At 63.7% G+C, this 24,829-nt stretch overlaps 3 protein-coding genes across 3 annotated transcripts; all 3 read right to left on the bottom strand.

Moving 5' to 3' along the window:
* Positions 1-12,701: 12,701 nt before the first annotated feature.
* LSCM1_02817 (uncharacterized protein) lies at positions 12,702-14,744 on the bottom strand (the record flags this gene model as incomplete). The annotated part of the gene is made up of 1 exon (XM_067320389.1): positions 12,702-14,744. The coding sequence occupies one exon, from the start codon at positions 14,742-14,744 to the stop codon at positions 12,702-12,704; it is 2,043 nt and encodes a 680-aa protein (XP_067175764.1).
* An 800-nt stretch (positions 14,745-15,544) lies between these two features.
* LSCM1_02816 (uncharacterized protein) lies at positions 15,545-19,849 on the bottom strand (the record flags this gene model as incomplete). The annotated part of the gene is made up of 1 exon (XM_067320388.1): positions 15,545-19,849. The coding sequence occupies one exon, from the start codon at positions 19,847-19,849 to the stop codon at positions 15,545-15,547; it is 4,305 nt and encodes a 1,434-aa protein (XP_067175763.1).
* Positions 19,850-20,852: 1,003 nt separating this feature from the next.
* Positions 20,853-23,738, bottom strand: LSCM1_02815 (uncharacterized protein; the record flags this gene model as incomplete). Its single annotated transcript, XM_067320387.1, has 1 exon — positions 20,853-23,738. The coding sequence occupies one exon, from the start codon at positions 23,736-23,738 to the stop codon at positions 20,853-20,855; it is 2,886 nt and encodes a 961-aa protein (XP_067175762.1).
* Positions 23,739-24,829: the final 1,091 nt, after the last annotated feature.

Below are 24,829 nucleotides of genomic sequence, written 5' to 3'. Positions count from 1 at the left end.
CGACGTGTGTGCCCCTCGGTGCCTCCTCCTCCTGCTCATGCAGCACTGCGCTCTCCGCGTCTGCGAGGTCGTAGCGCGAGTAGCCCTGCAGCTCCGAGGGACGGTGCGCCAGCTCGCGTGCAGGCGGCGTCTCGACAGACGCAGGCACGCCGGCCTCCTGCGGCGGGCCGGACTGCCGCGCCCCCTGCAGTGGTTCGCCCTCCAGCGACATGAAGCTCTCGGCGTCGCAGAGGGCAGCGAGCGGCGCCACCCCTTGCTGCACAGCAGGCAGTAGCTCCTCCGGCGTGCCGACACGGTGTGGCGCAGGCGGCTGCTCCTCGGTCTCGAGCGACATGAAGCTCTCGGACTCGTGGAGGGCAGCGAGCGGCGCAGCGGCGGCCACCGGCGTCGCCTCCCGCTCCACATGGCGCTGGTACAGGACCCACGTGCGGGTGAAGGGCGCGTCGGCCAGCTGATGATTGAGGGTTATCCGCGCGAGACCTTCGTGCGCCAGCTCGAAGTCGGCGATGAGGCTGCCAACTGTGAGCACCAGCTGCTGCACCGACGCTGGCTGCAGCGCCGTGGCATCGCAGACGTCGCTGGTGAGCTCCTGCATGAGCAGGTCGCGCCACTTCAGCAGCACGCCTGCCCAGGCGTCGCCCTCCAGGCGGACGCGGTGCTTCGTCACCGTCAGCCGGGCAGGCGCCCCCGCAAGCGTGGCGACGTGTGTGCCCCTCGGTGCCTCCTCCTCCTGCTCATGCAGCACTGCGCTCTCCGCGTCTGCGAGGTCGTAGCGCGAGTAGCCCTGCAGCTCCGAGGGACGGTGCGCCAGCTCGCGTGCAGGCGGCGTCTCGACAGACGCAGGCACGCCGGCCTCCTGCGGCGGGCCGGACTGCCGCGCCCCCTGCAGTGGTTCGCCCTCCAGCGACATGAAGCTCTCGGCGTCGCAGAGGGCAGCGAGCGGCGCCACCCCTTGCTGCACAGCAGGCAGTAGCTCCTCCGGCGTGCCGACACGGTGCGGCGCAGGCGGCTGCTCCTCGGTCTCGAGCGACATGAAGCTCTCGGACTCGTGGAGGGCAGCGAGCGGCGCAGCGGCGGCCACCGGCGTCGCCTCCCGCTCCACATGGCGCTGGTACAGGGCCCACGTGCGGGTGAAGGGCGCGTCGGCCAGCTGATGATCGAGGGTTATCCGCAGCGAGACCTTCGTGCGCCAGCTCGAAGTCGGCGATGAGGCTGCCAACTGTGAGCACCAGCTGCTGCACCGACGCTGGCTGCAGCGCCGTGGCATCGCAGACGTCGCTGGTGAGCTCCTGCATGAGCAGGTCGCGCCACTTCAGCAGCACGCCTGCCCAGGCGTCGCCCTCCAGGCGGACGCGGTGCTTCGTCACCGTCAGCCGGGCAGGCGCCCCCGCAAGCGTGGCGACGTGTGTGCCCCTCGGTGCTTCCTCCTCCTGCTCATGCAGCACTGCGCTCTCCGCGTCTGCGAGGTCGTAGCGCGAGTAGCCCTGCAGCTCCGAGGGACGGTGCGCCAGCTCGCGTGCAGGCGGCGTCTCGACAGACGCAGGCACGCCGGCCTCCTGCGGCGGGCCGGACTGCCGCGCCCCCTGCAGTGGTTCGCCCTCCAGCGACATGAAGCTCTCGGCGTCGCAGAGGGCAGCGAGCGGCGCCACCCCTTGCTGCACAGCAGGCAGTAGCTCCTCCGGCGTGCCGACACGGTGCGGCGCAGGCGGCTGCTCCTCGGTCTCGAGCGACATGAAGCTCTCGGACTCGTGGAGGGCAGCGAGCGGCGCAGCGGCGGCCACCGGCGTCGCCTCCCGCTCCACATGGCGCTGGTACAGGACCCACGTGCGGGTGAAGGGCGCGTCGGCCAGCTGCTCATCCAGGCCTCTCCGCAGAGAGACCGTCGTGCGCCAGCTCGAAGTCGGCGATGAGGCTGCCAACTGTGAGCACCAGCTGCTGCACCGACGCTGGCTGCAGCGCCGTGGCATCGCAGACGTCGCTGGTGAGCTCCTGCATGAGCAGGTCGCGCCACTTCAGCAGCACGCCTGCCCAGGCGTCGCCCTCCAGGCGGACGCGGTGCTTCGTCACCGTCAGCCGGGCAGGCGCCCCCGCAAGCGTGGCGACGTGTGTGCCCCTCGGTGCCTCCTCCTCCTGCTCATGCAGCACTGCGCTCTCCGCGTCTGCGAGGTCGTAGCGCGAGTAGCCCTGCAGCTCCGAGGGACGGTGCGCCAGCTCGCGTGCAGGCGGCGTCTCGACAGACGCAGGCACGCCGGCCTCCTGCGGCGGGCCGGACTGCCGCGCCCCCTGCAGTGGTTCGCCCTCCAGCGACATGAAGCTCTCGGCGTCGCAGAGGGCAGCGAGCGGCGCCACCCCTTGCTGCACAGCAGGCAGTAGCTCCTCCGGCGTGCCGACACGGTGCGGCGCAGGCGGCTGCTCCTCGGTCTCGAGCGACATGAAGCTCTCGGACTCGTGGAGGGCAGCGAGCGGCGCAGCGGCGGCCACCGGCGTCGCCTCCCGCTCCACATGGCGCTGGTACAGGACCCACGTGCGGGTGAAGGGCGCGTCGGCCAGCTGCTCATCCAGCCTCTCCGCAGAGAGGCCGTCGTGCGCCAGCTCGAAGTCGGCGATGAGGCTGCCAACTGTGAGCACCAGCTGCTGCACCGACGCTGGCTGCAGCGCCGTGGCATCGCAGACGTCGCTGGTGAGCTCCTGCATGAGCAGGTCGCGCCACTTCAGCAGCACGCCTGCCCAGGCGTCGCCCTCCAGGCGGACGCGGTGCTTCGTCACCGTCAGCCGGGCAGGCGCCCCCGCAAGCGTGGCGACGTGTGTGCCCCTCGGTGCTTCCTCCTCCTGCTCATGCAGCACTGCGCTCTCCGCGTCTGCGAGGTCGTAGCGCGAGTAGCCCTGCAGCTCCGAGGGACGGTGCGCCAGCTCGCGTGCAGGCGGCGTCTCGACAGACGCAGGCACGCCGGCCTCCTGCGGCGGGCCGGACTGCCGCGCCCCCTGCAGTGGTTCGCCCTCCAGCGACATGAAGCTCTCGGCGTCGCAGAGGGCAGCGAGCGGCGCCACCCCTTGCTGCACAGCAGGCAGTAGCTCCTCCGGCGTGCCGACACGGTGTGGCGCAGGCGGCTGCTCCTCGGTCTCGAGCGACATGAAGCTCTCGGACTCGTGGAGGGCAGCGAGCGGCGCAGCGGCGGCCACCGGCGTCGCCTCCCGCTCCACATGGCGCTGGTACAGGACCCACGTGCGGGTGAAGGGCGCGTCGGCCAGCTGATCATCCAGCGTTCTCCGCAGCGAGGCCGTCGTGCGCCAGCTCGAAGTCGGCGATGAGGCTGCCAACTGTGAGCACCAGCTGCTGCACCGACGCTGGCTGCAGCGCCGTGGCATCGCAGACGTCGCTGGTGAGCTCCTGCATGAGCAGGTCGCGCCACTTCAGCAGCACGCCTGCCCAGGCGTCGCCCTCCAGGCGGACGCGGTGCTTCGTCACCGTCAGCCGGGCAGGCGCCCCCGCAAGCGTGGCGACGTGTGTGCCCCTCGGTGCCTCCTCCTCCTGCTCATGCAGCACTGCGCTCTCCGCGTCTGCGAGGTCGTAGCGCGAGTAGCCCTGCAGCTCCGAGGGACGGTGCGCCAGCTCGCGTGCAGGCGGCGTCTCGACAGACGCAGGCACGCCGGCCTCCTGCGGCGGGCCGGACTGCCGCGCCCCCTGCAGTGGTTCGCCCTCCAGCGACATGAAGCTCTCGGCGTCGCAGAGGGCAGCGAGCGGCGCCACCCCTTGCTGCACAGCAGGCAGTAGCTCCTCCGGCGTGCCGACACGGTGTGGCGCAGGCGGCTGCTCCTCGGTCTCGAGCGACATGAAGCTCTCGGACTCGTGGAGGGCAGCGAGCGGCGCAGCGGCGGCCACCGGCGTCGCCTCCCGCTCCACATGGCGCTGGTACAGGACCCACGTGCGGGTGAAGGGCGCGTCGGCCAGCTGCTCATCCAGCCTCTCCGCAGAGAGGCCGTCGTGCGCCAGCTCGAAGTCGGCGATGAGGCTGCCAACTGTGAGCACCAGCTGCTGCACCGACGCTGGCTGCAGCGCCGTGGCATCGCAGACGTCGCTGGTGAGCTCCTGCATGAGCAGGTCGCGCCACTTCAGCAGCACGCCTGCCCAGGCGTCGCCCTCCAGGCGGACGCGGTGCTTCGTCACCGTCAGCCGGGCAGGCGCCCCCGCAAGCGTGGCGACGTGTGTGCCCCTCGGTGCTTCCTCCTCCTGCTCATGCAGCACTGCGCTCTCCGCGTCTGCGAGGTCGTAGCGCGAGTAGCCCTGCAGCTCCGAGGGACGGTGCGCCAGCTCGCGTGCAGGCGGCGTCTCGACAGACGCAGGCACGCCGGCCTCCTGCGGCGGGCCGGACTGCCGCGCCCCCTGCAGTGGTTCGCCCTCCAGCGACATGAAGCTCTCGGCGTCGCAGAGGGCAGCGAGCGGCGCCACCCCTTGCTGCACAGCAGGCAGTAGCTCCTCCGGCGTGCCGACACGGTGCGGCGCAGGCGGCTGCTCCTCGGTCTCGAGCGACATGAAGCTCTCGGACTCGTGGAGGGCAGCGAGCGGCGCAGCGGCGGCCACCGGCGTCGCCTCCCGCTCCACATGGCGCTGGTACAGGGCCCACGTGCGGGTGAAGGGCGCGTCGGCCAGCTGATGATTGAGGGTTATCCGCGCGAGACCTTCGTGCGCCAGCTCGAAGTCGGCGATGAGGCTGCCAACTGTGAGCACCAGCTGCTGCACCGACGCTGGCTGCAGCGCCGTGGCATCGCAGACGTCGCTGGTGAGCTCCTGCATGAGCAGGTCGCGCCACTTCAGCAGCACGCCTGCCCAGGCGTCGCCCTCCAGGCGGACGCGGTGCTTCGTCACCGTCAGCCGGGCAGGCGCCCCCGCAAGCGTGGCGACGTGTGTGCCCCTCGGTGCCTCCTCCTCCTGCTCATGCAGCACTGCGCTCTCCGCGTCTGCGAGGTCGTAGCGCGAGTAGCCCTGCAGCTCCGAGGGACGGTGCGCCAGCTCGCGTGCAGGCGGCGTCTCGACAGACGCAGGCACGCCGGCCTCCTGCGGCGGGCCGGACTGCCGCGCCCCCTGCAGTGGTTCGCCCTCCAGCGACATGAAGCTCTCGGCGTCGCAGAGGGCAGCGAGCGGCGCCACCCCTTGCTGCACAGCAGGCAGTAGCTCCTCCGGCGTGCCGACACGGTGTGGCGCAGGCGGCTGCTCCTCGGTCTCGAGCGACATGAAGCTCTCGGACTCGTGGAGGGCAGCGAGCGGCGCAGCGGCGGCCACCGGCGTCGCCTCCCGCTCCACATGGCGCTGGTACAGGGCCCACGTGCGGGTGAAGGGCGCGTCGGCCAGCTGATGATTGAGGGTTATCCGCGCGAGACCTTCGTGCGCCAGCTCGAAGTCGGCGATGAGGCTGCCAACTGTGAGCACCAGCTGCTGCACCGACGCTGGCTGCAGCGCCGTGGCATCGCAGACGTCGCTGGTGAGCTCCTGCATGAGCAGGTCGCGCCACTTCAGCAGCACGCCTGCCCAGGCGTCGCCCTCCAGGCGGACGCGGTGCTTCGTCACCGTCAGCCGGGCAGGCGCCCCCGCAAGCGTGGCGACGTGTGTGCCCCTCGGTGCTTCCTCCTCCTGCTCATGCAGCACTGCGCTCTCCGCGTCTGCGAGGTCGTAGCGCGAGTAGCCCTGCAGCTCCGAGGGACGGTGCGCCAGCTCGCGTGCAGGCGGCGTCTCGACAGACGCAGGCACGCCGGCCTCCTGCGGCGGGCCGGACTGCCGCGCCCCCTGCAGTGGTTCGCCCTCCAGCGACATGAAGCTCTCGGCGTCGCAGAGGGCAGCGAGCGGCGCCACCCCTTGCTGCACAGCAGGCAGTAGCTCCTCCGGCGTGCCGACACGGTGCGGCGCAGGCGGCTGCTCCTCGGTCTCGAGCGACATGAAGCTCTCGGACTCGTGGAGGGCAGCGAGCGGCGCAGCGGCGGCCACCGGCGTCGCCTCCCGCTCCACATGGCGCTGGTACAGGGCCCACGTGCGGGTGAAGGGCGCGTCGGCCAGCTGATGATTGAGGGTTATCCGCGCGAGACCTTCGTGCGCCAGCTCGAAGTCGGCGATGAGGCTGCCAACTGTGAGCACCAGCTGCTGCACCGACGCTGGCTGCAGCGCCGTGGCATCGCAGACGTCGCTGGTGAGCTCCTGCATGAGCAGGTCGCGCCACTTCAGCAGCACGCCTGCCCAGGCGTCGCCCTCCAGGCGGACGCGGTGCTTCGTCACCGTCAGCCGGGCAGGCGCCCCCGCAAGCGTGGCGACGTGTGTGCCCCTCGGTGCCTCCTCCTCCTGCTCATGCAGCACTGCGCTCTCCGCGTCTGCGAGGTCGTAGCGCGAGTAGCCCTGCAGCTCCGAGGGACGGTGCGCCAGCTCGCGTGCAGGCGGCGTCTCGACAGACGCAGGCACGCCGGCCTCCTGCGGCGGGCCGGACTGCCGCGCCCCCTGCAGTGGTTCGCCCTCCAGCGACATGAAGCTCTCGGCGTCGCAGAGGGCAGCGAGCGGCGCCACCCCTTGCTGCACAGCAGGCAGTAGCTCCTCCGGCGTGCCGACACGGTGTGGCGCAGGCGGCTGCTCCTCGGTCTCGAGCGACATGAAGCTCTCGGACTCGTGGAGGGCAGCGAGCGGCGCAGCGGCGGCCACCGGCGTCGCCTCCCGCTCCACATGGCGCTGGTACAGGACCCACGTGCGGGTGAAGGGCGCGTCGGCCAGCTGCTCATCGAGCGCTATCCGCAGCGAGACCGTCGTGCGCCAGCTCGAAGTCGGCGATGAGGCTGCCAACTGTGAGCACCAGCTGCTGCACCGACGCTGGCTGCAGCGCCGTGGCATCGCAGACGTCGCTGGTGAGCTCCTGCATGAGCAGGTCGCGCCACTTCAGCAGCACGCCTGCCCAGGCGTCGCCCTCCAGGCGGACGCGGTGCTTCGTCACCGTCAGCCGGGCAGGCGCCCCCGCAAGCGTGGCGACGTGTGTGCCCCTCGGTGCCTCCTCCTCCTGCTCATGCAGCACTGCGCTCTCCGCGTCTGCGAGGTCGTAGCGCGAGTAGCCCTGCAGCTCCGAGGGACGGTGCGCCAGCTCGCGTGCAGGCGGCGTCTCGACAGACGCAGGCACGCCGGCCTCCTGCGGCGGGCCGGACTGCCGCGCCCCCTGCAGTGGTTCGCCCTCCAGCGACATGAAGCTCTCGGCGTCGCAGAGGGCAGCGAGCGGCGCCACCCCTTGCTGCACAGCAGGCAGTAGCTCCTCCGGCGTGCCGACACGGTGCGGCGCAGGCGGCTGCTCCTCGGTCTCGAGCGACATGAAGCTCTCGGACTCGTGGAGGGCAGCGAGCGGCGCAGCGGCGGCCACCGGCGTCGCCTCCCGCTCCACATGGCGCTGGTACAGGGCCCACGTGCGGGTGAAGGGCGCGTCGGCCAGCTGATGATTGAGGGTTATCCGCGCGAGACCTTCGTGCGCCAGCTCGAAGTCGGCGATGAGGCTGCCAACTGTGAGCACCAGCTGCTGCACCGACGCTGGCTGCAGCGCCGTGGCATCGCAGACGTCGCTGGTGAGCTCCTGCATGAGCAGGTCGCGCCACTTCAGCAGCACGCCTGCCCAGGCGTCGCCCTCCAGGCGGACGCGGTGCTTCGTCACCGTCAGCCGGGCAGGCGCCCCCGCAAGCGTGGCGACGTGTGTGCCCCTCGGTGCCTCCTCCTCCTGCTCATGCAGCACTGCGCTCTCCGCGTCTGCGAGGTCGTAGCGCGAGTAGCCCTGCAGCTCCGAGGGACGGTGCGCCAGCTCGCGTGCAGGCGGCGTCTCGACAGACGCAGGCACGCCGGCCTCCTGCGGCGGGCCGGACTGCCGCGCCCCCTGCAGTGGTTCGCCCTCCAGCGACATGAAGCTCTCGGCGTCGCAGAGGGCAGCGAGCGGCGCAGCGGCGGCCACCGGCGTCGCCTCCCGCTCCACATGGCGCTGGTACAGGGCCCACGTGCGGGTGAAGGGCGCGTCGGCCAGCTGCCGATCTATTACTTTTCGAGAGCGGTTTGCGGGATGGCAAATGTCGGTCTCAACGAGGTGTTCGTCTGCGAGGAAGTTGAGGTTGCTGATGTCGTCTGGGCATACTCCGAGCGCTGTGGCCACGTCGCTGGTGATTGTCTTTTCAAAGTCAGGTTGGTACTTCGCGAAAAGAGTGTCGTAGGTAGCACCTTCGAACTTTACACGGTGATGCGTGAGGGTCGTTTCAGCGATCGTTTCCCGTTTGGCGGCTGTGAGGTTGAAATAGCGGGTCCACGTTCGAGGGAAGTCGAAAGCGGCGAGGCGACGGTCAATCTCCGCGCGTTCAATAGTTGGTGCGTGGACTAGCTTGAAATCTGCGACGGGACTGCTTACGTGGAAAGTCACAGACTGTACGGCGTCCCCAGGCACGCCGAGGGCAACCTCAAGGTCGGCAGAGAACGTTTCCTGTAGTTGTGCCATGCCTTCTCGATTTACAGTACTCCAATCTGCTCCGTCAAAGCGGGCACGGTGATGGCTGGTGACAACGTCAGTGGCACTGGAGTTCATGAACGCGGCGGTGGTCCCTGAAGCTTGCATAGACTCTGTCGCCTCATCATCGGCGTCAGGCAACGTATGAGGCCTTTGCAGTCGCACCGGGGGTTGCACATCCATATATATTGCCCACATGCGAGAGAAGTTGCCTTCACCGAGCGCTTTATCGACCGCCCGACGCGTGAGAGCTGGAGCGTGAGAAACGGTAAACGTCGCCTTGAGAGCACCGCTGAAGGAGACGTCTGTCACATGCGATTCTTGAATCGACAGCTGCTCTGCCACATCCGCGACGAGCGCGTGACGAAGAGCGGTCTCTTCCACTCTTAGCACCCGCTGCCAGGAGGTGCCGGGAAAGCGTAGATGGTGGCGAGTCGTGACGCAGTCTTCGACATCGTCGCTTCTGTGACTGCGAGAGCCTGCCTCGTTCTGAGCGTCCGAGGTCATAGGGCTCTGCGACAGCGAGGCGGCTCCGAATGAGGTGAGCCCGCTTACTGCCTCGTAGAGGTGCCTGGTGCGCTCATACTTGCACGTCCTCAACTCAGCATCGATTGTGGTCTTAGACATGTCCGCCTCGTGCTCTATGGCGAACTCGAGCTCTAATGAGCCCGTACACGTTGGCGGTTTCACTGCGTCCACGGAGAGGTGCAGCAGGACGGCCACGTCCTCCCGGAAGGCGTTGCTGATCGCTTGAGGGTAGGCTGCCAAGACCCGCTCCCACGCATCGCCCCCAAGGAAGATGCGATGGCGCGTCTCGACGGGGGTGGCGACTGTGAGCTGCGCGTACGTTGTCCATAAATGCGGGTACGCGTACCGCACAAGCAGCGCTTTTTGCTGCTCTCTCTGGTCAGACGTGAGCTCATGCGGGATGTTGTAAGTGAGCACTACCCCACCTTCCTCAGGTTCCAGAGTCACGCCAGATGTGCTGTGACTATTGACCGAGTCCGCATTTCCTACGTCAAAGCCACCGTCTTTGAGGGCGTTGGCGATGTCTAATGCGGCCGCTTGCTGAAGGTCGAACATATGCAGTATCAGTAAACGTGCCCACTTGTCTCCACGAAACTTGATCGACATCGGACTGCTCGGTGCGCCTTCGGTGCCACCGTCTCCGTCGTCCATCTGGCTCCTTGCCACGGCCGACGATCCCGTTGCCGCATTAGCACCCGACGCTCCAGCCGCAGCCGTCTCCCTCGCTCGTTTATAATCGAAGTAGAATTGCCATACCCGCACATAGTCGCCGGCGACGAGAATACGCTTTACATCCGCCTTGGAGAGACGAGCGTCGTGCCGCACTGCGAAGTAAACGGTGAAGGCGTTCTCAAAAATGGAAACGTCAAACACGTCGTCGCACGAAATGCCGAGTGCCTCGGCGGCGTCGCTTCGGAACGCCTCTGCGATCGCTTCTCTCTGCCCAAACACGATGTCAGACCATTCCGCCCCTTTGAATCCGATTTTATGCCGGGTCACGGCAAGCTCAGAGGATGCTGGCGTAGACATGCCTCACAACGCCCACACAGGTGCAATAGTAGATGGGTTGCGCACGGTGCGGTAAAGGTAGGGGCAACGGGGATGAAGGACACTGAGAAGAGGCGACAGCAACGGGAGCGTTCCCTCCTCGGCTGACTTCGTGTTTGATCGCACGTGGGCAGACGGCTGATTTCTACGACAAAAAATCCATCCAGGACGAACGCGTTTTACATCTTAAAGAGCGCGCGCGCAGTAAAATGCGGTGGTGCATCGAGGAGAAAGAGGGGAAGGAGCGCAGTAGGAAATTAATTACCGAGAAGGACGGGAGAGCGTGTCATCGCACAGATGGAATGCAGTGAGCTCGACGGGGGAGCCCGTAGACGAGGAAGACGAGAGACGCTCCCCTCAACAGAAGCGCGCATTTCTTTCGCTTACATCTATACATCTATCTGTTGTATCTGCGTGGCCCTCCTCCCATTCGAGCGCTACCAAAATCCCGATTAGCCGCACCCCGAAGGACCCTAGCTTCATTTTGGTCATCCCTGGAACGCAGCGCACTCCCATCACCGCGCGGTGTGAAGCGGCCGTAGACGCACGCATGACAGTAGCGCTGCCCTCCGTCGTGGAAGGAGCGCCTCTACCGAATATCCTACGCACCCCGCCACCTCGCAGGTCGCCTCACAGCCGCTGTCCTATCATGCCGGTCGCCACCGAGTGCGTCCCCCTGGCGATGGCTCAGGCTCTCCCCCGCACCAGTTGGCCATGAGGGCAGCGTGCGACGCGTTGCCGTCGCGCCGGCACGTCGGCATCGCGTGAATGGTACAGGCACGCTCACTGTCGCAGCAGCCCTCCTCCGCCTCCCTTTGACGCAGCGCCGGCCAGGGGCCTAGCTGCCCACAGCAGGAGCGGTAGGCTGCTGTGACCCCGTATCGTAGGCAGGTTGCCGTGCGACCACCAGTGGGGGCTTGGCATGGGTGAGGACAGGGAAGGGGGGTGAGAGGGGGGTGGTGGTGGCCGCTTCGCTCTCCCTCGCGCGCACACAGCGATCGGGGGCGTATTGGATAGCTACGATGCAGCGTTGAGATGCCTCTTCATCACCGAGAATACGCAACGAGCGCTGGTGATCACACACACACACACAGACTGTCAGCGAACGCAACGGAGCCGAAGGGGGAGAGAGAGGAAACGTCTACAGGGAGGAAGAAGCGGAATGTCGGCGGAAGGGGGAGGATAACAGCAGCGAAGAGCAAAAAAAAAAGAGGGGCATAGTGGCGGGCGAAATACACGTTGAGTCCATTTTGTGTGCGTGTGTGTGTGCGCGCGTGTTAGTGATGGTTTATCGGTTGCTGATGTGAAGAGGAGGGGGGGTAGGGCACCTACGTGCACACGTGTCAGTAGGTTGTGATGCGTCTCTTTCTTGTAGGGAAGGATAAGGATGGAGAGCTGTCCGTTGCGTGTCCCGCCGCTCTGGTGCACTAATGCTCTTCTGTGAAGTTATTAATGGACCTGTAATAAGTTGCATGCACATCTGCATACCTTTGCACCCGTGAGAGCGAAGGCCGAGGGCGTCGAGGCGGGCGAAGAGAGACAGCGGCTGCCTTTTGAAAGAGGCGCGGACGGGGCGCCGGCAAAGGGGGTGGGGTGGGGGGTCGATAGTGACCACAGATAAGAAAAGGTGGGGGGCTCAACCTGTCAGGAAAAAATAAAACAGATTTTCACCCCACCCTCGGCGCTGCATTTCACACCTCCATGCGCTGATACATGCGCGTGTGCGCGCTGAATACACTGTCAGGGAGCTGTTACGGTATCTACTTCCCTCACTCTCGGCGCTCAGTCGCTATCACTGCACACGACGCGTCTCGGCGCGTATGACATGACGCCAAGGTGGACTACTGTACTCGCCTCCACCATAGCCTCAGAGAGAAGTGACGTCCAATGGTAGCGGCGGCGTGGCGAGGCGGTCGCTGTGGCGTGTAGGAAGACAATGAAGCGAGTGCTTCTCTCAGCTACTCCATACACCGGTACGGCGGTAGAGTGCTCGCATGCTGGCGGCCTTCGCACTACTTCGCTTCTTCGCGAATCAGTGATGCCCGAGCCATACGCGCGCAAAAGGTTTGAGCGCACGTCAGAGCAGCCACTTAAAAATTTATGGGTGTGTGGGGGGGAGTGGGGGGAATGGGGGACATCGGCACCACAACCGCGTAAATAAAGGATGAGGTGAAAAGAGGGAGAGCCGAGGAGGACAGCGAAGGAGATGATAGGCACATTGTGGCGAGGGGGTGTGAAACGAAGCGCAGTTGGCCTCACCTGGGGCGCAGGGATGTAAAGGGGTAGAGACTCATAGTGGGGCAACAGAAATCCCTCGCTAGCTGGGGCGAAGGGCTGATGGCACGAGGCTCTCGAGGCACTTAATCCTCACTCCGCTATTCAGACTTGCGGCATCTGCGTCTCTAACGACTTTTTTCGTTGAAGGGGGTGGGGCATTTCCTTTGGCCAAGCACCTGCGTTTGGGTGGTAGAGCGCGACGGGAGTGCCTCCTCCACGCTCTGTTGGTCGGTAATGCGGAGAAACGAAATGGGGCGAAGGGGTCAGACACGTCTCTTCCGTGGCGGTTGTCAAGACGACGCAAGACGAGAAACGCTCCGCCATCATAAGCGCACGCTTGCCCGTTGCTCTCCTACTTTACGCCTCGCGCGCGCGCTTACGTGGGCCCTCGGTGTTGAGCGGTGGTGGCATCGCTATGGCGCGCGTACGCGGCCGCCACTTTGATAAAGGCGGTGGGAAAGTACTCTCGAACGCTTCCTCAACTTCGAGACCGTAGGCGTCCCTGCCCCGGTGCGGAACGTCTAGCACCCACGGCACATCACGGCAGTCCAGTGCCGCGGTCGCCACAGCGGCAACCTCCTTATCAGTCCCGCACCTGCGCGCTCGCAGCGCGCTTGTGCTTGCGTACGGGGTGGGGTAAAGGAGGTTGTACGGCATGTAGAGGCACGCAGCACTGGTGACGGCACCGAGAGGCGTCTCGTATAGGATTGCACGAGAATTACGGGCGGTTGGGAGCTCAATGGACGATTTGGCCACCACACTAAACCAACATGATGCTGACGGGTCAACGACAGAATGGGAATCGTATAGCACACCCAACTCGTACGACCTCACAAGCTGCTGCCGTGGGCCGCGCTTATTGGCCCTCCTGCTAAGACTGCCCCATGCCGCCTGGGAGAGGTTGGCGCTTGTCAAGAAAAACCATCGGATGTGGGAGCGGTCTGGCGCGACGGCCGCGTAGGACTTGATATGGGGGAGCGCGAACTGCCGGTAGGCCGTGCAGCTGCCGATCAGCGATATCGTCGTCTCATCACTTCCTTCTCTATCCAATTCATCTACATCCACGGCGTTCTCACGGCTGGTGTGCGATGCTATGACTTCGGCCCTCGGCCCAACTTGGCGTTTTCCTGTGTAACTCTCTACGCAGCTACCCCAGCGATGCAGGCGCTCATTCACAAAATCATCGCAGCACTGCACGCGCAGCGGGAGCGACGCGCCGCCGCGCCAGCCCTCCCAGCTGTTCCGCACCTCTTCCTCGGTGGGGTACACCACCTGCACCTCGCGCACGCCACGAGGAGCATCGCCAGACTCGACCGCTACTACCGACTCTCCGCACATGGCAGCCTGCAGCGAGTTCAGAAAAGTCGGATTGAGGGAGCCCTGGGAACTGTACTGCCAGCTAAGGTCAACGGATTCTGGCGCCCTTGCGGTCGTCTGCGCCGAGCGCCGCAGCACCTCCGCCAGCCGGCACATTCCGACACGGTAGCCATGGCTCACCTCTCCATGGGGGTAGGTGCCGGGGACGCAGCTGACAAGCCATACGGCTGCGGCGGAGAAGTCAATGTGAGGAAGGAAATTTGTTTCGAAGATCCCAAGTGGTCCAGCCGCCGATGTCGATGCTGCCAGTGAAGTGAACGCGGCAGAAAGACTCAGCCCGCACCGAATCAAGTAATGGCACAGATGCGCGGCGAATTCGGCGCCTCTTGTCGTGGTGCTGCTGTTGTCCCTGCTGCTATTGCCCGCTGCTGCGGTCACCTTCGCCGCGTCCGCGGAGTCGCCTTCTAGGCCATCCATGGCCGTCTTCCACGGGAAGTCCTGCACGTAAATGCCTTCTGACTTCCAGCACCAGTCCTGCTCGAGAAGGTTGGCGGTGAAAATCGACACACGCAGACCTCTGCTGTTGACTAAGAGTGCCATTTTGGTGTGGTGCGTCCCAAAGGATAAGGGCAGCGGCGGCTCGAGAACGGTAAGGCGCTCGCGCGAAAGAGTGGCGTGTGAAGACGGCGTTGCCTGCGCATGTTCGCGCAGCGCGGCTAGGAACGGATTCACCCGATCCAGCGACGGGGGCGTTGCTGTGTACCGGGGAGGCGACTCCCCGATGGTGTGGCGCAGCGTTGCGGTCCCTCTCTCGCCGCTGAGCAACACCAGTCTCCCCGTCACAGCGGACAGCTCCGGTACCGTCGTCAGGAGCCATCGAAAGTCAGTCATGTAGCTCGAGAGCAGAATATGCTGCCAGCACTCGCCAGGATCGGTGACGTCGCAGCGGAACAAATCACGGAGACGAAGCAGGGAGCATGGCTGAGTCGGACGACGCTGCATCGTGGAGGCAAAGGGGGCAACCTCGTTGACCCAAAATGGGAAGCCCACCGCCGCATGCTGTCCAGCCCCGTCCCCACGCATGATTGTGAGGCGAGGGATGTGATGCGGAAGCGGCCCCTCGACTCCGTATGCGTCTGTTGTGAGAGAGGTCTTTCTACCCCAGCGTAAGAAGGTAATGTGCGGTAGGTAGGGGTGGGAAGCGTATTGGCCAACGGATGCGCACACACACACAGAGCAAGACAAAGGGGGGAAGACGGGGCATATGAAAAAAGAGCGGCAGTCGAGAAGGCGGCAAATAGAACGAAGGAAGAAGAGTAGAGGAGAGTCGTGGAGGGAGAAGAATGGCGCAGCAGCCGCTACGGTGGCGTGCCTTGCTGCGGCGGCTATAGGGTGGAAGAGGGAGTGTAGATGAGGGAGACGAAAAGCCCAAGACGGTGACAGCGGGCCCTCTGCCACCATCCCTTTACGGGGCCGATGCAGTGAGGAGAGAAGCAGCGGATGGGCACCGGCACACGCGACGCCGTTGGCGTGCACCCTATCGAGTAAATCAAAAGTACATTTTGCATACATTTTTATTACCTTCGGCGTGTATTCGCGTGCACCTTAATAACTGCTTGTGTTGGAGGTGCTGAGTGCACCACAGCGAACCGCCTCACCCAGAAGTCACACGAGCGCCTCGGGGGCTTCCAAAAAAAAAGGGGGAAGGATTACTGTTGCGCCATGGCGGAGAGGGAGGAGAAAGAAAGAGGCAGTTACACGCATCGCCATTCTCTTCAACTCTCTGGATTCCTCGGGTACAGTACCCCAGCGAGGTGCGCACCTGAACAGCTTTGCCTCCCCCCTTGCGTCCCTCCCCCTCTCCCCACCGTCGAAGTCACTGCCTATTTTTTGCTGAAGGGCTTCCTTGGCGAGCGCGACAGCGATGCGTCCGGCAGCTGCTGCAGCTGCAGTTGTGTCTTCGCGAAGCGATTCGCTTTCGTGACTGATGCAGAGGGCCCGCTCGCGGTAACGCGGCCGTCTTCAACGACCAACATGTGCCGCGCCGACTGCAGCGACGACATACGGTGCGAGACCATCCATGTGAAGAGGCGCAACCCCGATCCATCCCCCGAATCGGCGCTGCCGTCTGCCACTTGCAACGCTGCCAGTGCGCCGAGGAGGTGCTGCTCATTCGCGGCGTCGAGCTTGCTCGTCGGTTCGTCAAGCACCAACCCGCCGACCGCAGCTGCTGCTGTAGCCGTGCCACCATCACCATTTCGAAGTGGCATGCCGTGCAGCAGTTCTACGCGAGTGCGCGCGAGCACGATCGCTACAACGCTCGCCAAGGCAAGCCGCTGGCTCTCGCCGCTGCTCAAGGGGCCAACGGCGTCTCGAAAACTGCGGTGATTTTTCTGCAAGAAGGCGTCGCAGCCGCACAAGCGCAGGGCTCGCTGGACATCGCACATTGTCACGTGCACCCCTGCACTGCGTACGATAGACAAAAAGCTCTGGTGTGGTCGCACTTGCGGCGTCTGCGGCAACCAGCCGAGCCACTGGCGAAGATATGTCGCTGAGAAAAGAGTCAGTGGAATGCCGTCGAGGGCAATGTAGCCCGGCTTCACTCGCAGGCGATAGCGCTGCGAGTTCACCAGGGGAGCAGATGCGCTCGGCGAGGGCTGTGAGGGATTTGCATGCCAATGAGTCACACTGTGGAGGGATGACAACTGTGGTGACTCGCAGTTGCAAGGCGGCGGCAGTGCACCCTCCACGAGAGCGAGACGCAACACCTCCACAAGAACGTCCTCTGCGTCAGCGACCGCCCCGACGCGATTCAAGTCGAGGGGCATGCGCCGATGCTCATCGGGGGGCGACCATGCCGTCCCATTGCCGTGATCGCACTCCACCACGGCTACAGGATCGTAGAGACGGCGAAGCAGCAGATTGAGTGAGCTCTTGCCCGCGCCGCTTGGGCCAACCACGGCTGTCATGCCAACGGCCGGGCACGCAAAGCACACGTCGGTGAGGGTGGGCCGCACACTGCAGCCGCTGCCTGTACTCGCCCGCCCTGTGAGTGGTGAGCCTGGGGCTACAAACAGTTGAGGGTAGGTAAAGTACACGTGGTGCCAGCTAACGCTGCGGAAGAGACGCAGCCCTCCAACAATGCGGTCATCTCCGTCAAAGCACAGCTCTGGCCTACTCGCAGTCAACACCTGGCGCCAGACGCGGCGGCGCCGCTGAAGCTCAGAGTGAGAGACCCTCAAGGGGCCCTTGTCCTGCGACGAGGGGCGCAGCAGCGTTGCTGCTTCCGACAGAACGCTGTGAGGTAGGCATTCACACAACTGTTGTAGTGGGGCTACGCCGTCTTCGAGACGCTGTAGCGCCACACCACTGCGCAGAAGATCGCGGTAGGTTTGGATGGCGTGCGCTTTCTGGAGAAGAGCCGGCAACGGGAGTGGGCAAACCAGCAACATCCCATCTACCAACTGCGAGCACAGAAGCAGCACAGTTGCGCAGGACGCAGCGAGCTGAACGACCTCGTGCAGGGCCGAGGTGAGGGGGTTGAAGGTGCTGTGGAAGAGCGTCTGCATCCACCATTCTTCGGCCATCTGCCGCGACTCCTGTTGCATGCCCGCTGCCGTTCGATAGGCAAACACCATCTCCAGCCCCAGCTGCCGCAGAACAAAGCGGTAGGGTAGGGAGAAAAGATCGAAGTAGTCCACATGCGCAGGGAGGTAGGACAGCGCACTTGGGTGCTGAAGCAGCACCGTCTCCTCAGGGTCCAGAAGCGGGTGAAGAGGCGGCACAGCACCATCAGCATCACCGCAACGCCATTCCCTCCATGTGCGCTCCATCTGGTAAACGCTGTAGTAAAGGACACAGCGAGCATCCTCCTGCATGGAAGCGATGGCGTCTGCTGCCGTCGTGCTGATTTTCACCGACGCGGCTGCATACGGGTGCGCACAGACGGCAGCGTACAGATCCTTCAGGCGGCATACGTGGGCGCGGAGGTTCGCAACGCTCCTATTTGTCCCTCTCAAGAGGTGTTCGAACGTCCAAACACGTGAACACATCACAAGAGACAAATACGGACGCCGCAGTCGCCGTCGGCGGCGCTGCAGCCAGACGGGTGGCGACACTGTGTCGCTCTCTTCGTCCACAAGAATCTCAAGCAGCAGCCGAAGGCCGACAGGGCTCCTGGTTGGCAGGCTCTCCTCCTTGCGCGACAGCAGGCGCGCAACTTCGGAGGGGGTCGAGTAGCCCACGGCGACAGAGAAGGAGGAGAGCAGCCTCGGGGGGTCCACCCACGCCGTAACAGCCGCACCGACAAGTGGCCGCCACTCTCGCGTGACAGCGGCGCGACATAAAAGCGCAGCACACTGAAGAGATCGCTTGACTACCGCGTCGTGCAAGGCGAACACGCGCTCACCACCACGCCGCCCTACCGCGAGAACGTCATCGACTGTAATGAGCTGGCGCGCTGGCAGCATACCACCAGGTGACATTCGCCCCCAGGGCGACGCTGTCGAGCAATTGGTTGCCACACCATCGCCTTCGCCAGGCGTGGCACGAAGCCAGCGACAGCAGAAGGCTTCGTCGACGCACAGCAGCTCTTGTTGAAGCCGTCGCGTAGCGGCTTCAGCCAGCAGCTGCGACAGCTGGTGCCCAGTAAGCCCTGTGAAGCGAGTAAGCAGCACCTCCGCTACGCCCGCTAGTAGTGCCCATCCCATGTCAGAGGCCATCGAGCTCAGAAGCCTCTGTACAGGTGACGCTGCCGCTGCCTCGACGGTGGTCGCCTTTGCAGATAGCGACCAGCTCCCTCTCTGCGCGCAGTAGCCAGCCACCGCCACCTCCGTGACATACCGAACGGAGAGGCGAGGGCAGCAGACCTGCAGTGTGACGACAACGGCCTGGGAAAAGGCGCGCAGAATCAGCACACGGCGTACAAGCGCGGTCGTCTCCTTGTTTTGAGCGGCAGTGCCCACTGGAGGAGATCCTGCTGATGGCGCAGCGTCGTGACAGGTGCAAGAGCTCACCAGACACCGCCACAGAAGCACAAGAGAACCGCGAGGAAGGCCGCTTGCGGTGTCGCCGCTGCACCCGGCAGCGGTGCTCAGTTCTGCGATGCAGAAACAGCGGGCGTCTGCGCGCTGCTGCTCGACACAGGCGCGCAGCAGTGGGGCTGTATAGCGCAGAAACCAGTAGTGGATCTTGACGGACATCCTCTCCGCTCGCGTACCACTCGTGAGCGCTGGCACAGCGGAGAAGGATTTGTGCCTCTGCCGCAACGACCACACACAAAGATGCTCCCACCGGGGCAGCATCGTACTCAGCAAACGATCACTGAGCCACGTCTCGCGCGCGACATACGGCAGCACCGCCTCCACTGGGAAGTAACTCAACGGTAGGCAGAGAAACTGGCTGCCTCCGGGAAGTGGTGCCAGCCAAGTAGGGCGGTGGTACAATCGCCACGCCGCAGCCCACGTGCTGTGCTGCGTGCCTTGCTCTCCGTGGAGGGATACCCAACTCCTTTGCGTCGGCGAGTGGCGTGGAAAGAGGGCACGCTCATACCAGCGTCGGTACAGTCTCACCTCCTCCATCTGGGAGACGCGGCGGAGTAGCACATACTGGAGAAGGACCACGAAACGCTGCAGCCACCGTCGATCTTCAGCGAGTCGCAAGACGCTGTCAGCCACGTAGGCGAGCTCCAGCATGTCCTCCAGCACCACTTCGTGCGAGAAGGCCATCGAGGGTACAATTCCGAAAAAAGACGATGATGATGCTAACGGCGGTGGGCACGCTGAAACGTCCACCGTCACCGACGCTCTCCACCACGCGTCAAACCTCCTTGCTGATCGACATCCCATGTAGCGAGCAAGCACGGCAGCAGCCTGCCCGTCAACATCCGCGCAGCAGGCTTCGACCTCCGCCAGGCAGCTTCCCTCCCATCGCAGGACAAACGCGCGAATTCGCGCAAGGAGGAGAACGCGCTGGCGCAGGTACACTCTGTTCCCAAAGCATAGCGCCTTACTCAGGCGCAATCCCGAAACGACGGCTGCGAGCACGAGGACGGTGGCGCTTAGTGGAACTCTGCCCCACACCCTCGGCTGCCACTTCGGTTCACGCAAGTAGGCGGTGCATGTGGACCATAGACGTGCAGTGACACTAAAGATTGCCGGCAACAGCGATAGCGGTGATTCAGATGTCATGCACAGCGGCTGCAAAGCGTGTGCGTCTATGCGGTGCTTTCGAGCGAAAGAAATGGGTACGCCCGGGAAGCGTGCATTCGACAACCCAGAGCGTATGAAGAAAACGTGAGGAGAAGGGGGTAATCGGCGATTGGGGATAGATACGAGAGCGATGGGTGAGCTGACAAGAGTGACGTGCTCATATAGCAATGCACCGCAGTTGGTCGACTTGACCTCCTGTGAACGTTGGCGCTTCCGGAGACGCTCATGTGGGTGGGATTACGCATACCGTCAGCACACAGAGCGATCCAAGTTCGCGCGGGCTCCATAGCACCTCCGTCGTCATGCCCGGTCCGACCCCTCCCTAAACAACTTCGAAGGATCCTTCTTAGTTAGTGGGCCCCACACACACACCACCACCTGGGCGCCGGAGAACGCTGGCTTGCGCCCCGCTGGTGGTGTGCTTTCGGTCTCTTTACGGCATCTCGTCACGCCTTCAGTGCATGCGGGAAGGCCGGCTAGCAAATCAGAAGCGGTGAAATGCCCTGGCAACGTCGGGGAGGGGCCGCGAGTGCGGCACCATAGGATGGGGTGAGCTGATCGTGAGAGCGGCCGTGACAGAGACGATGAGGAGACCATAAAGAGAAGAACAAGAGATAGATCATCCCAACAACGGCCGCACCGACCCGCATAAACGCGTCATCCTTTCATCGTCGTCGGTTCGGTGGTGGGCCGCACGCCATCACACAGAGCGCCCACGCGCACATCCCGCGACTCCCACACGTGCTTAAGACAGATCAGGCTGCCAACTTTTGAGTCTCCGCTTTTCCAGACGCACCTTTGCCACTCACGCGGGGAGCAACTGTAGCCGACGGCTGCACCGTCATCCGCCACAGTCGCGGCGGTCTCGGGCGAGGTGTTAAAATGAAAAAACGAGCCCAGGCGGTGAGAGAGGGGCCAGTAGCACTGATACCTCGTTTCCGGAGACGAGAGGTGAGGAGGGTTCAATGCTGCTGTCCCTTTCTCACCGCCTGGGCTCCCCGCTGGCCGGCCGACAGGAGGGGAGAAGGGGCTGTGGGATACCGGCCTTCGCATCGAGCCCGCCTCTCTCGACAGCCTCTTCCGCCTGCTCCTTCTGCTTGGGTACAGTGAGGCCAGCGGTGGCGGTCGTCACCGTCGATGCTACGGCTGTCGGCTGCTGCGTCAGCGCGCAGGGCCAGTTATGGTCAGGCACAACCTGAACCGTGCGTAACGATGGCGGCATACTCACAGTGGTGACGGTGCCCCCCTCCTTATGGTACGCGGAACGCGTCCCGCTCACTCCTGAGTGGAGAGAAAACGGGAACGGGGCCTGAGCCACCGCACTGAATGGGCTCACCTTGGGCAGTCGCTGTGGCTTGGTACTCCCTTTCGCACGGCTGCCGTGATGGGGCGGGCACACCTCAGTGGTGCTTAGAATGTTGGGTGAGGCGAGATGCGCGTGGGGGGGCGGTGCGTGGAGGGTGAAGGATGTACTCCATTTCTGCAGCACAATGGCGTCGTTCGCCCCTGTCGCGACCGCCATGGCAGCCTCACGGCGCTTCTTGGACGCCTTCAACATTTTACAGCCATAACACCGCCGTTTCCGCGGTTCCTCGGCGTAGACGAGGCTCAGCTGCGCCACAGTCGTGAGCGGCGGCCCTGGGGGCGGTGGCATCGCCTTGACGACCGAAGTGGGCGTCACCGACGGCTGTTGTGCAAGGTTAGCGGACGTGGAAGCCGTGAGCAGTGAGGTGAGAGGGTTGTCATCCCCTTCAGCCTCGCGCCGCGAAGTGTGTTCCGCAGATACGCTCGACGCCTCCTGCCCCGGCGTCATCGACAAAGGCTTCAAAAGCACGGCTTTGCCAGCGGAGGCCACAGGTGAGTCTTTTGTGGCTGCCAAGCCTGGCTCCTCCGGCCGTGCCCTGGCCTTCCATCCCAGACGCAGCAAGAGCGGGGGAGGCGGTGACCCCCAAGTGACCGAGTCGTTGGCATCCGCAACACCGCTGCTGAAGGCGATGTCAGTGCTACCGCACTGCAGCGTGAGCGGCGACGGCGCACGCTGAACCAGGGCGCCGGTTGGTTGCGGAGTACCACGATGGGGTGTGTGCACAGTGCCACCGTCCTTGGTGTGCAGCTGCTCTATTCCGTCAATGTTAAACACCACCTTCCTCTCTTGTTTCTTGAAGGTTCTCTCCACGGCACTCGCGAGAGCCACTACAGACGTTCCGTTGTTGGCATGAGTGCATGGCTGCGACAGAGTAGACACACTTGCTTTGCGACCGAGCGCGAGACCGTTGGCAGCGGTGTCGACGCCGAGACTCCATGATTCCTGCGCTGATGAATAGGTTCTTGTCGTTAATCGTGGAGGAGAGAGGCCGCATGCTGACACTCGGCTCTTGGCGCCGTCACGATGCTGCCGTACCACTTTCGAGTAGAAGTGCTTAAGCTGCTCAGCCTGGAGTGCGCGCATCTCGGGATTCTCCGCTGCCTCCTCCTCCTCCACTGTGTTGTTCCCGAGAAGTATCGCGCGCAGCCCCGTGATAGGTGCACGCACGAGGTCGAAGCCGTCCGTCAGTGACAGGGACGTCTTCAGAGCTGCCTCACCGTCGCAGCTCGAGGGGCTCGCAGAGGGAATGCTGGGCACCCTTCCTTCCACTCCGCCACCACCATCCACAACAGCATCCGCGTAAGGGCGACGCCCCGTATAATTGTGTTGGTGGTGGCACGGGTGCGTGTGTCGGTGCTGTCCGTGGAGTCGTGAAAAAAGCGCCATCTGATCAGAAGAGACAAAGTGCGGGCCGCTGACAGTCATTAGTGCGTGTGACGAGACGTCAGCCGACACCTGCGGGGACCGGATAGGGCTGGTCACGGATTCGTAGCGGCTGACGCCGAGGATGGGAGGCGCGTTCCTCCCGTTACGCGGTTGTCGCGGCTGGACGGCGAACTGCGAGTTTGCAGAGGACTCTATCCTCTTGGGTGAGCTGCTCATTTGGAACGTGGCCCCACTCCCCTCAACGCTGAAGCTGTCAACGGAGCTGCTGCACACTTGGTCATCCTGCGCCATGCCACGAGTTCTGCCGACGCTGAAGTTGCTGTTCTTACACATCTCCCTACCATGCACGGGCAGTTGGTAGACATCCTCAAATCGCGAGCTTTGTGAGAGCGTAGGGTAACGCCCGCCACCCTGCTCACGTGATCCGCTTGAGCAGTTGCAACGGCGGCCGGAGGCCCCACCGGCAGGGAATTGCATTTTGAGCACCGCCGGGGGAAGGGGTGACTCCTGGCACGAGACTCTCTCGGGTTGGAGCCCCGCTTCCGGCCTGTACAGTCTCAAGAGCACCCCGTCACAGTGCCTGTTGCCTACGTTGTCATCCTCCGTGTTCCTATCTACAGCATCTTCAGCGTCGACGTCGTGGTCGTCGTCCATGAGCGTCGCCTTCGCAGTGTCGCTGGCAACCTTAGTCGGGGAACTACTGCTGCAGAGGCCTTTGTGGTCGCTGTCGCTGAGGAGGCCGGACACCATCATAGCGGCGGCTCGCTCGCACGAATGGAAGACAATGGCACTTTCAACGCTATCGGAGGTACTCACCGTCATGTATCCGCGCACTGGCACGAAACCCTTCGTGGAGGTGGCGTCCTCCTTGAAGCCGTGCGTTGAGTTCGGCGAGGTCACAGTATTCCGTCGTTGGAGGGTGTCGTCAACGCTGATGTGCACGTCGCTACGCTTCTCCGTCGGTCTCGTCGGCATTGCTGGCGGTTCTTCGAGCACTAGCTGCGAGGTAAGATAATAAGCCTTCATCTCCTCAAGGCTCTGCGTGGCTTCTTCATTAGAAGAAGCGAGTTTCGGCCGCCGCCGGCGCGAAGAGTGCGTCTGGTGGTACGTTGACATGAGTGGGTGGATAGGGGTACGAGAGCGGAAGGAAAGGGACAATGGGTCGACAGCACGACAAAGAAAAAGATATGCAGACCTGCCGGCGCTGCCAACGAATATGCCGAGAAAGATACAGAAAAGAGTCGAGGGGTTGCTGAGCGACCGCTGAGGAGCAGCCAAGACCAACGCACACGCACTGCCACGCCGAACACAAACAGACAAACGGCCAGCCTAATTCAGGACAAAAAAGGAGGACCTTTCTGTGTGCGTATGTGTGGGGGAAGGGGCGGGGCCGCAGGGCACCAAGTGCCTTCCGCCCTTTTCCCTTCCTATTGGGCAATGGCCGCTAAAGAGGAAAGGGAGGAGGAGGGGAGGGAGGCAGAAAGACAGTCTGTGTCTCACGATGACGTACGCGTGTTGATGTGGGTGGAGATACGGAGTATGGCGAGGGGGGAAGCAGAGGTGAACGGAGGGGGAGGAGGAGGTAGTGGTGGGAGGGAAGCACGGAATCTTCCGCGCTGCCGACCTCCCTTTCGTTTCTCCGAATGGCTGCGCGTCTCGTAAGCGTTCGAAGCACCATTACCACCGGAGCGATTCGCCACTGCACACCTTTTTATGGTGGCACACTCAATTATATCTCCTCCGATTCGGCTTCGCCTTTGCGTATAAGCGCTCAGCCGCCAACGGGCAAGGGGAAGAGGGAGGGGGGAGGAGGAAGCGAAGGCGCACAGGGCTTTGCTACCGGATGCTCTGGGTGCAGCGACAGAGAAAGAAAAAAGGGCTGGGTGGGAGAGGACGGGCGGAGGACAGGCGCGAGCGCACGCGAGGAAAGTAAGGAGACAGTGGATGATACACGAGGAATGAGAGAATCAATGACAACCACGAGGACACATGTGGCAGCGCACCAAAAAGCAATGAGGCTCAACGAGAAATATACATATGTGTGTATATGAATATGTAGCGATAGACGCCAGCAGTGAGGAGTACACGAACAGAACAACGTAACGGAGAGCCAATCCAGCGACCATGCGAAGGGTCGTGCGGAGGTGATACGCCAAACGAATAGAAGCGACGCGTCAGCAGCAACAGAGAAAGACGCCTTTGCAGCG

This window comes from Leishmania martiniquensis, chromosome 33 (assembly GCF_017916325.1).
Source record: "Leishmania martiniquensis isolate LSCM1 chromosome 33, whole genome shotgun sequence".
In the NCBI taxonomy this organism is placed as follows: domain Eukaryota; phylum Euglenozoa; class Kinetoplastea; order Trypanosomatida; family Trypanosomatidae; genus Leishmania; species Leishmania martiniquensis.
This window is presented reverse-complemented; position numbering and strand designations above follow the sequence as displayed.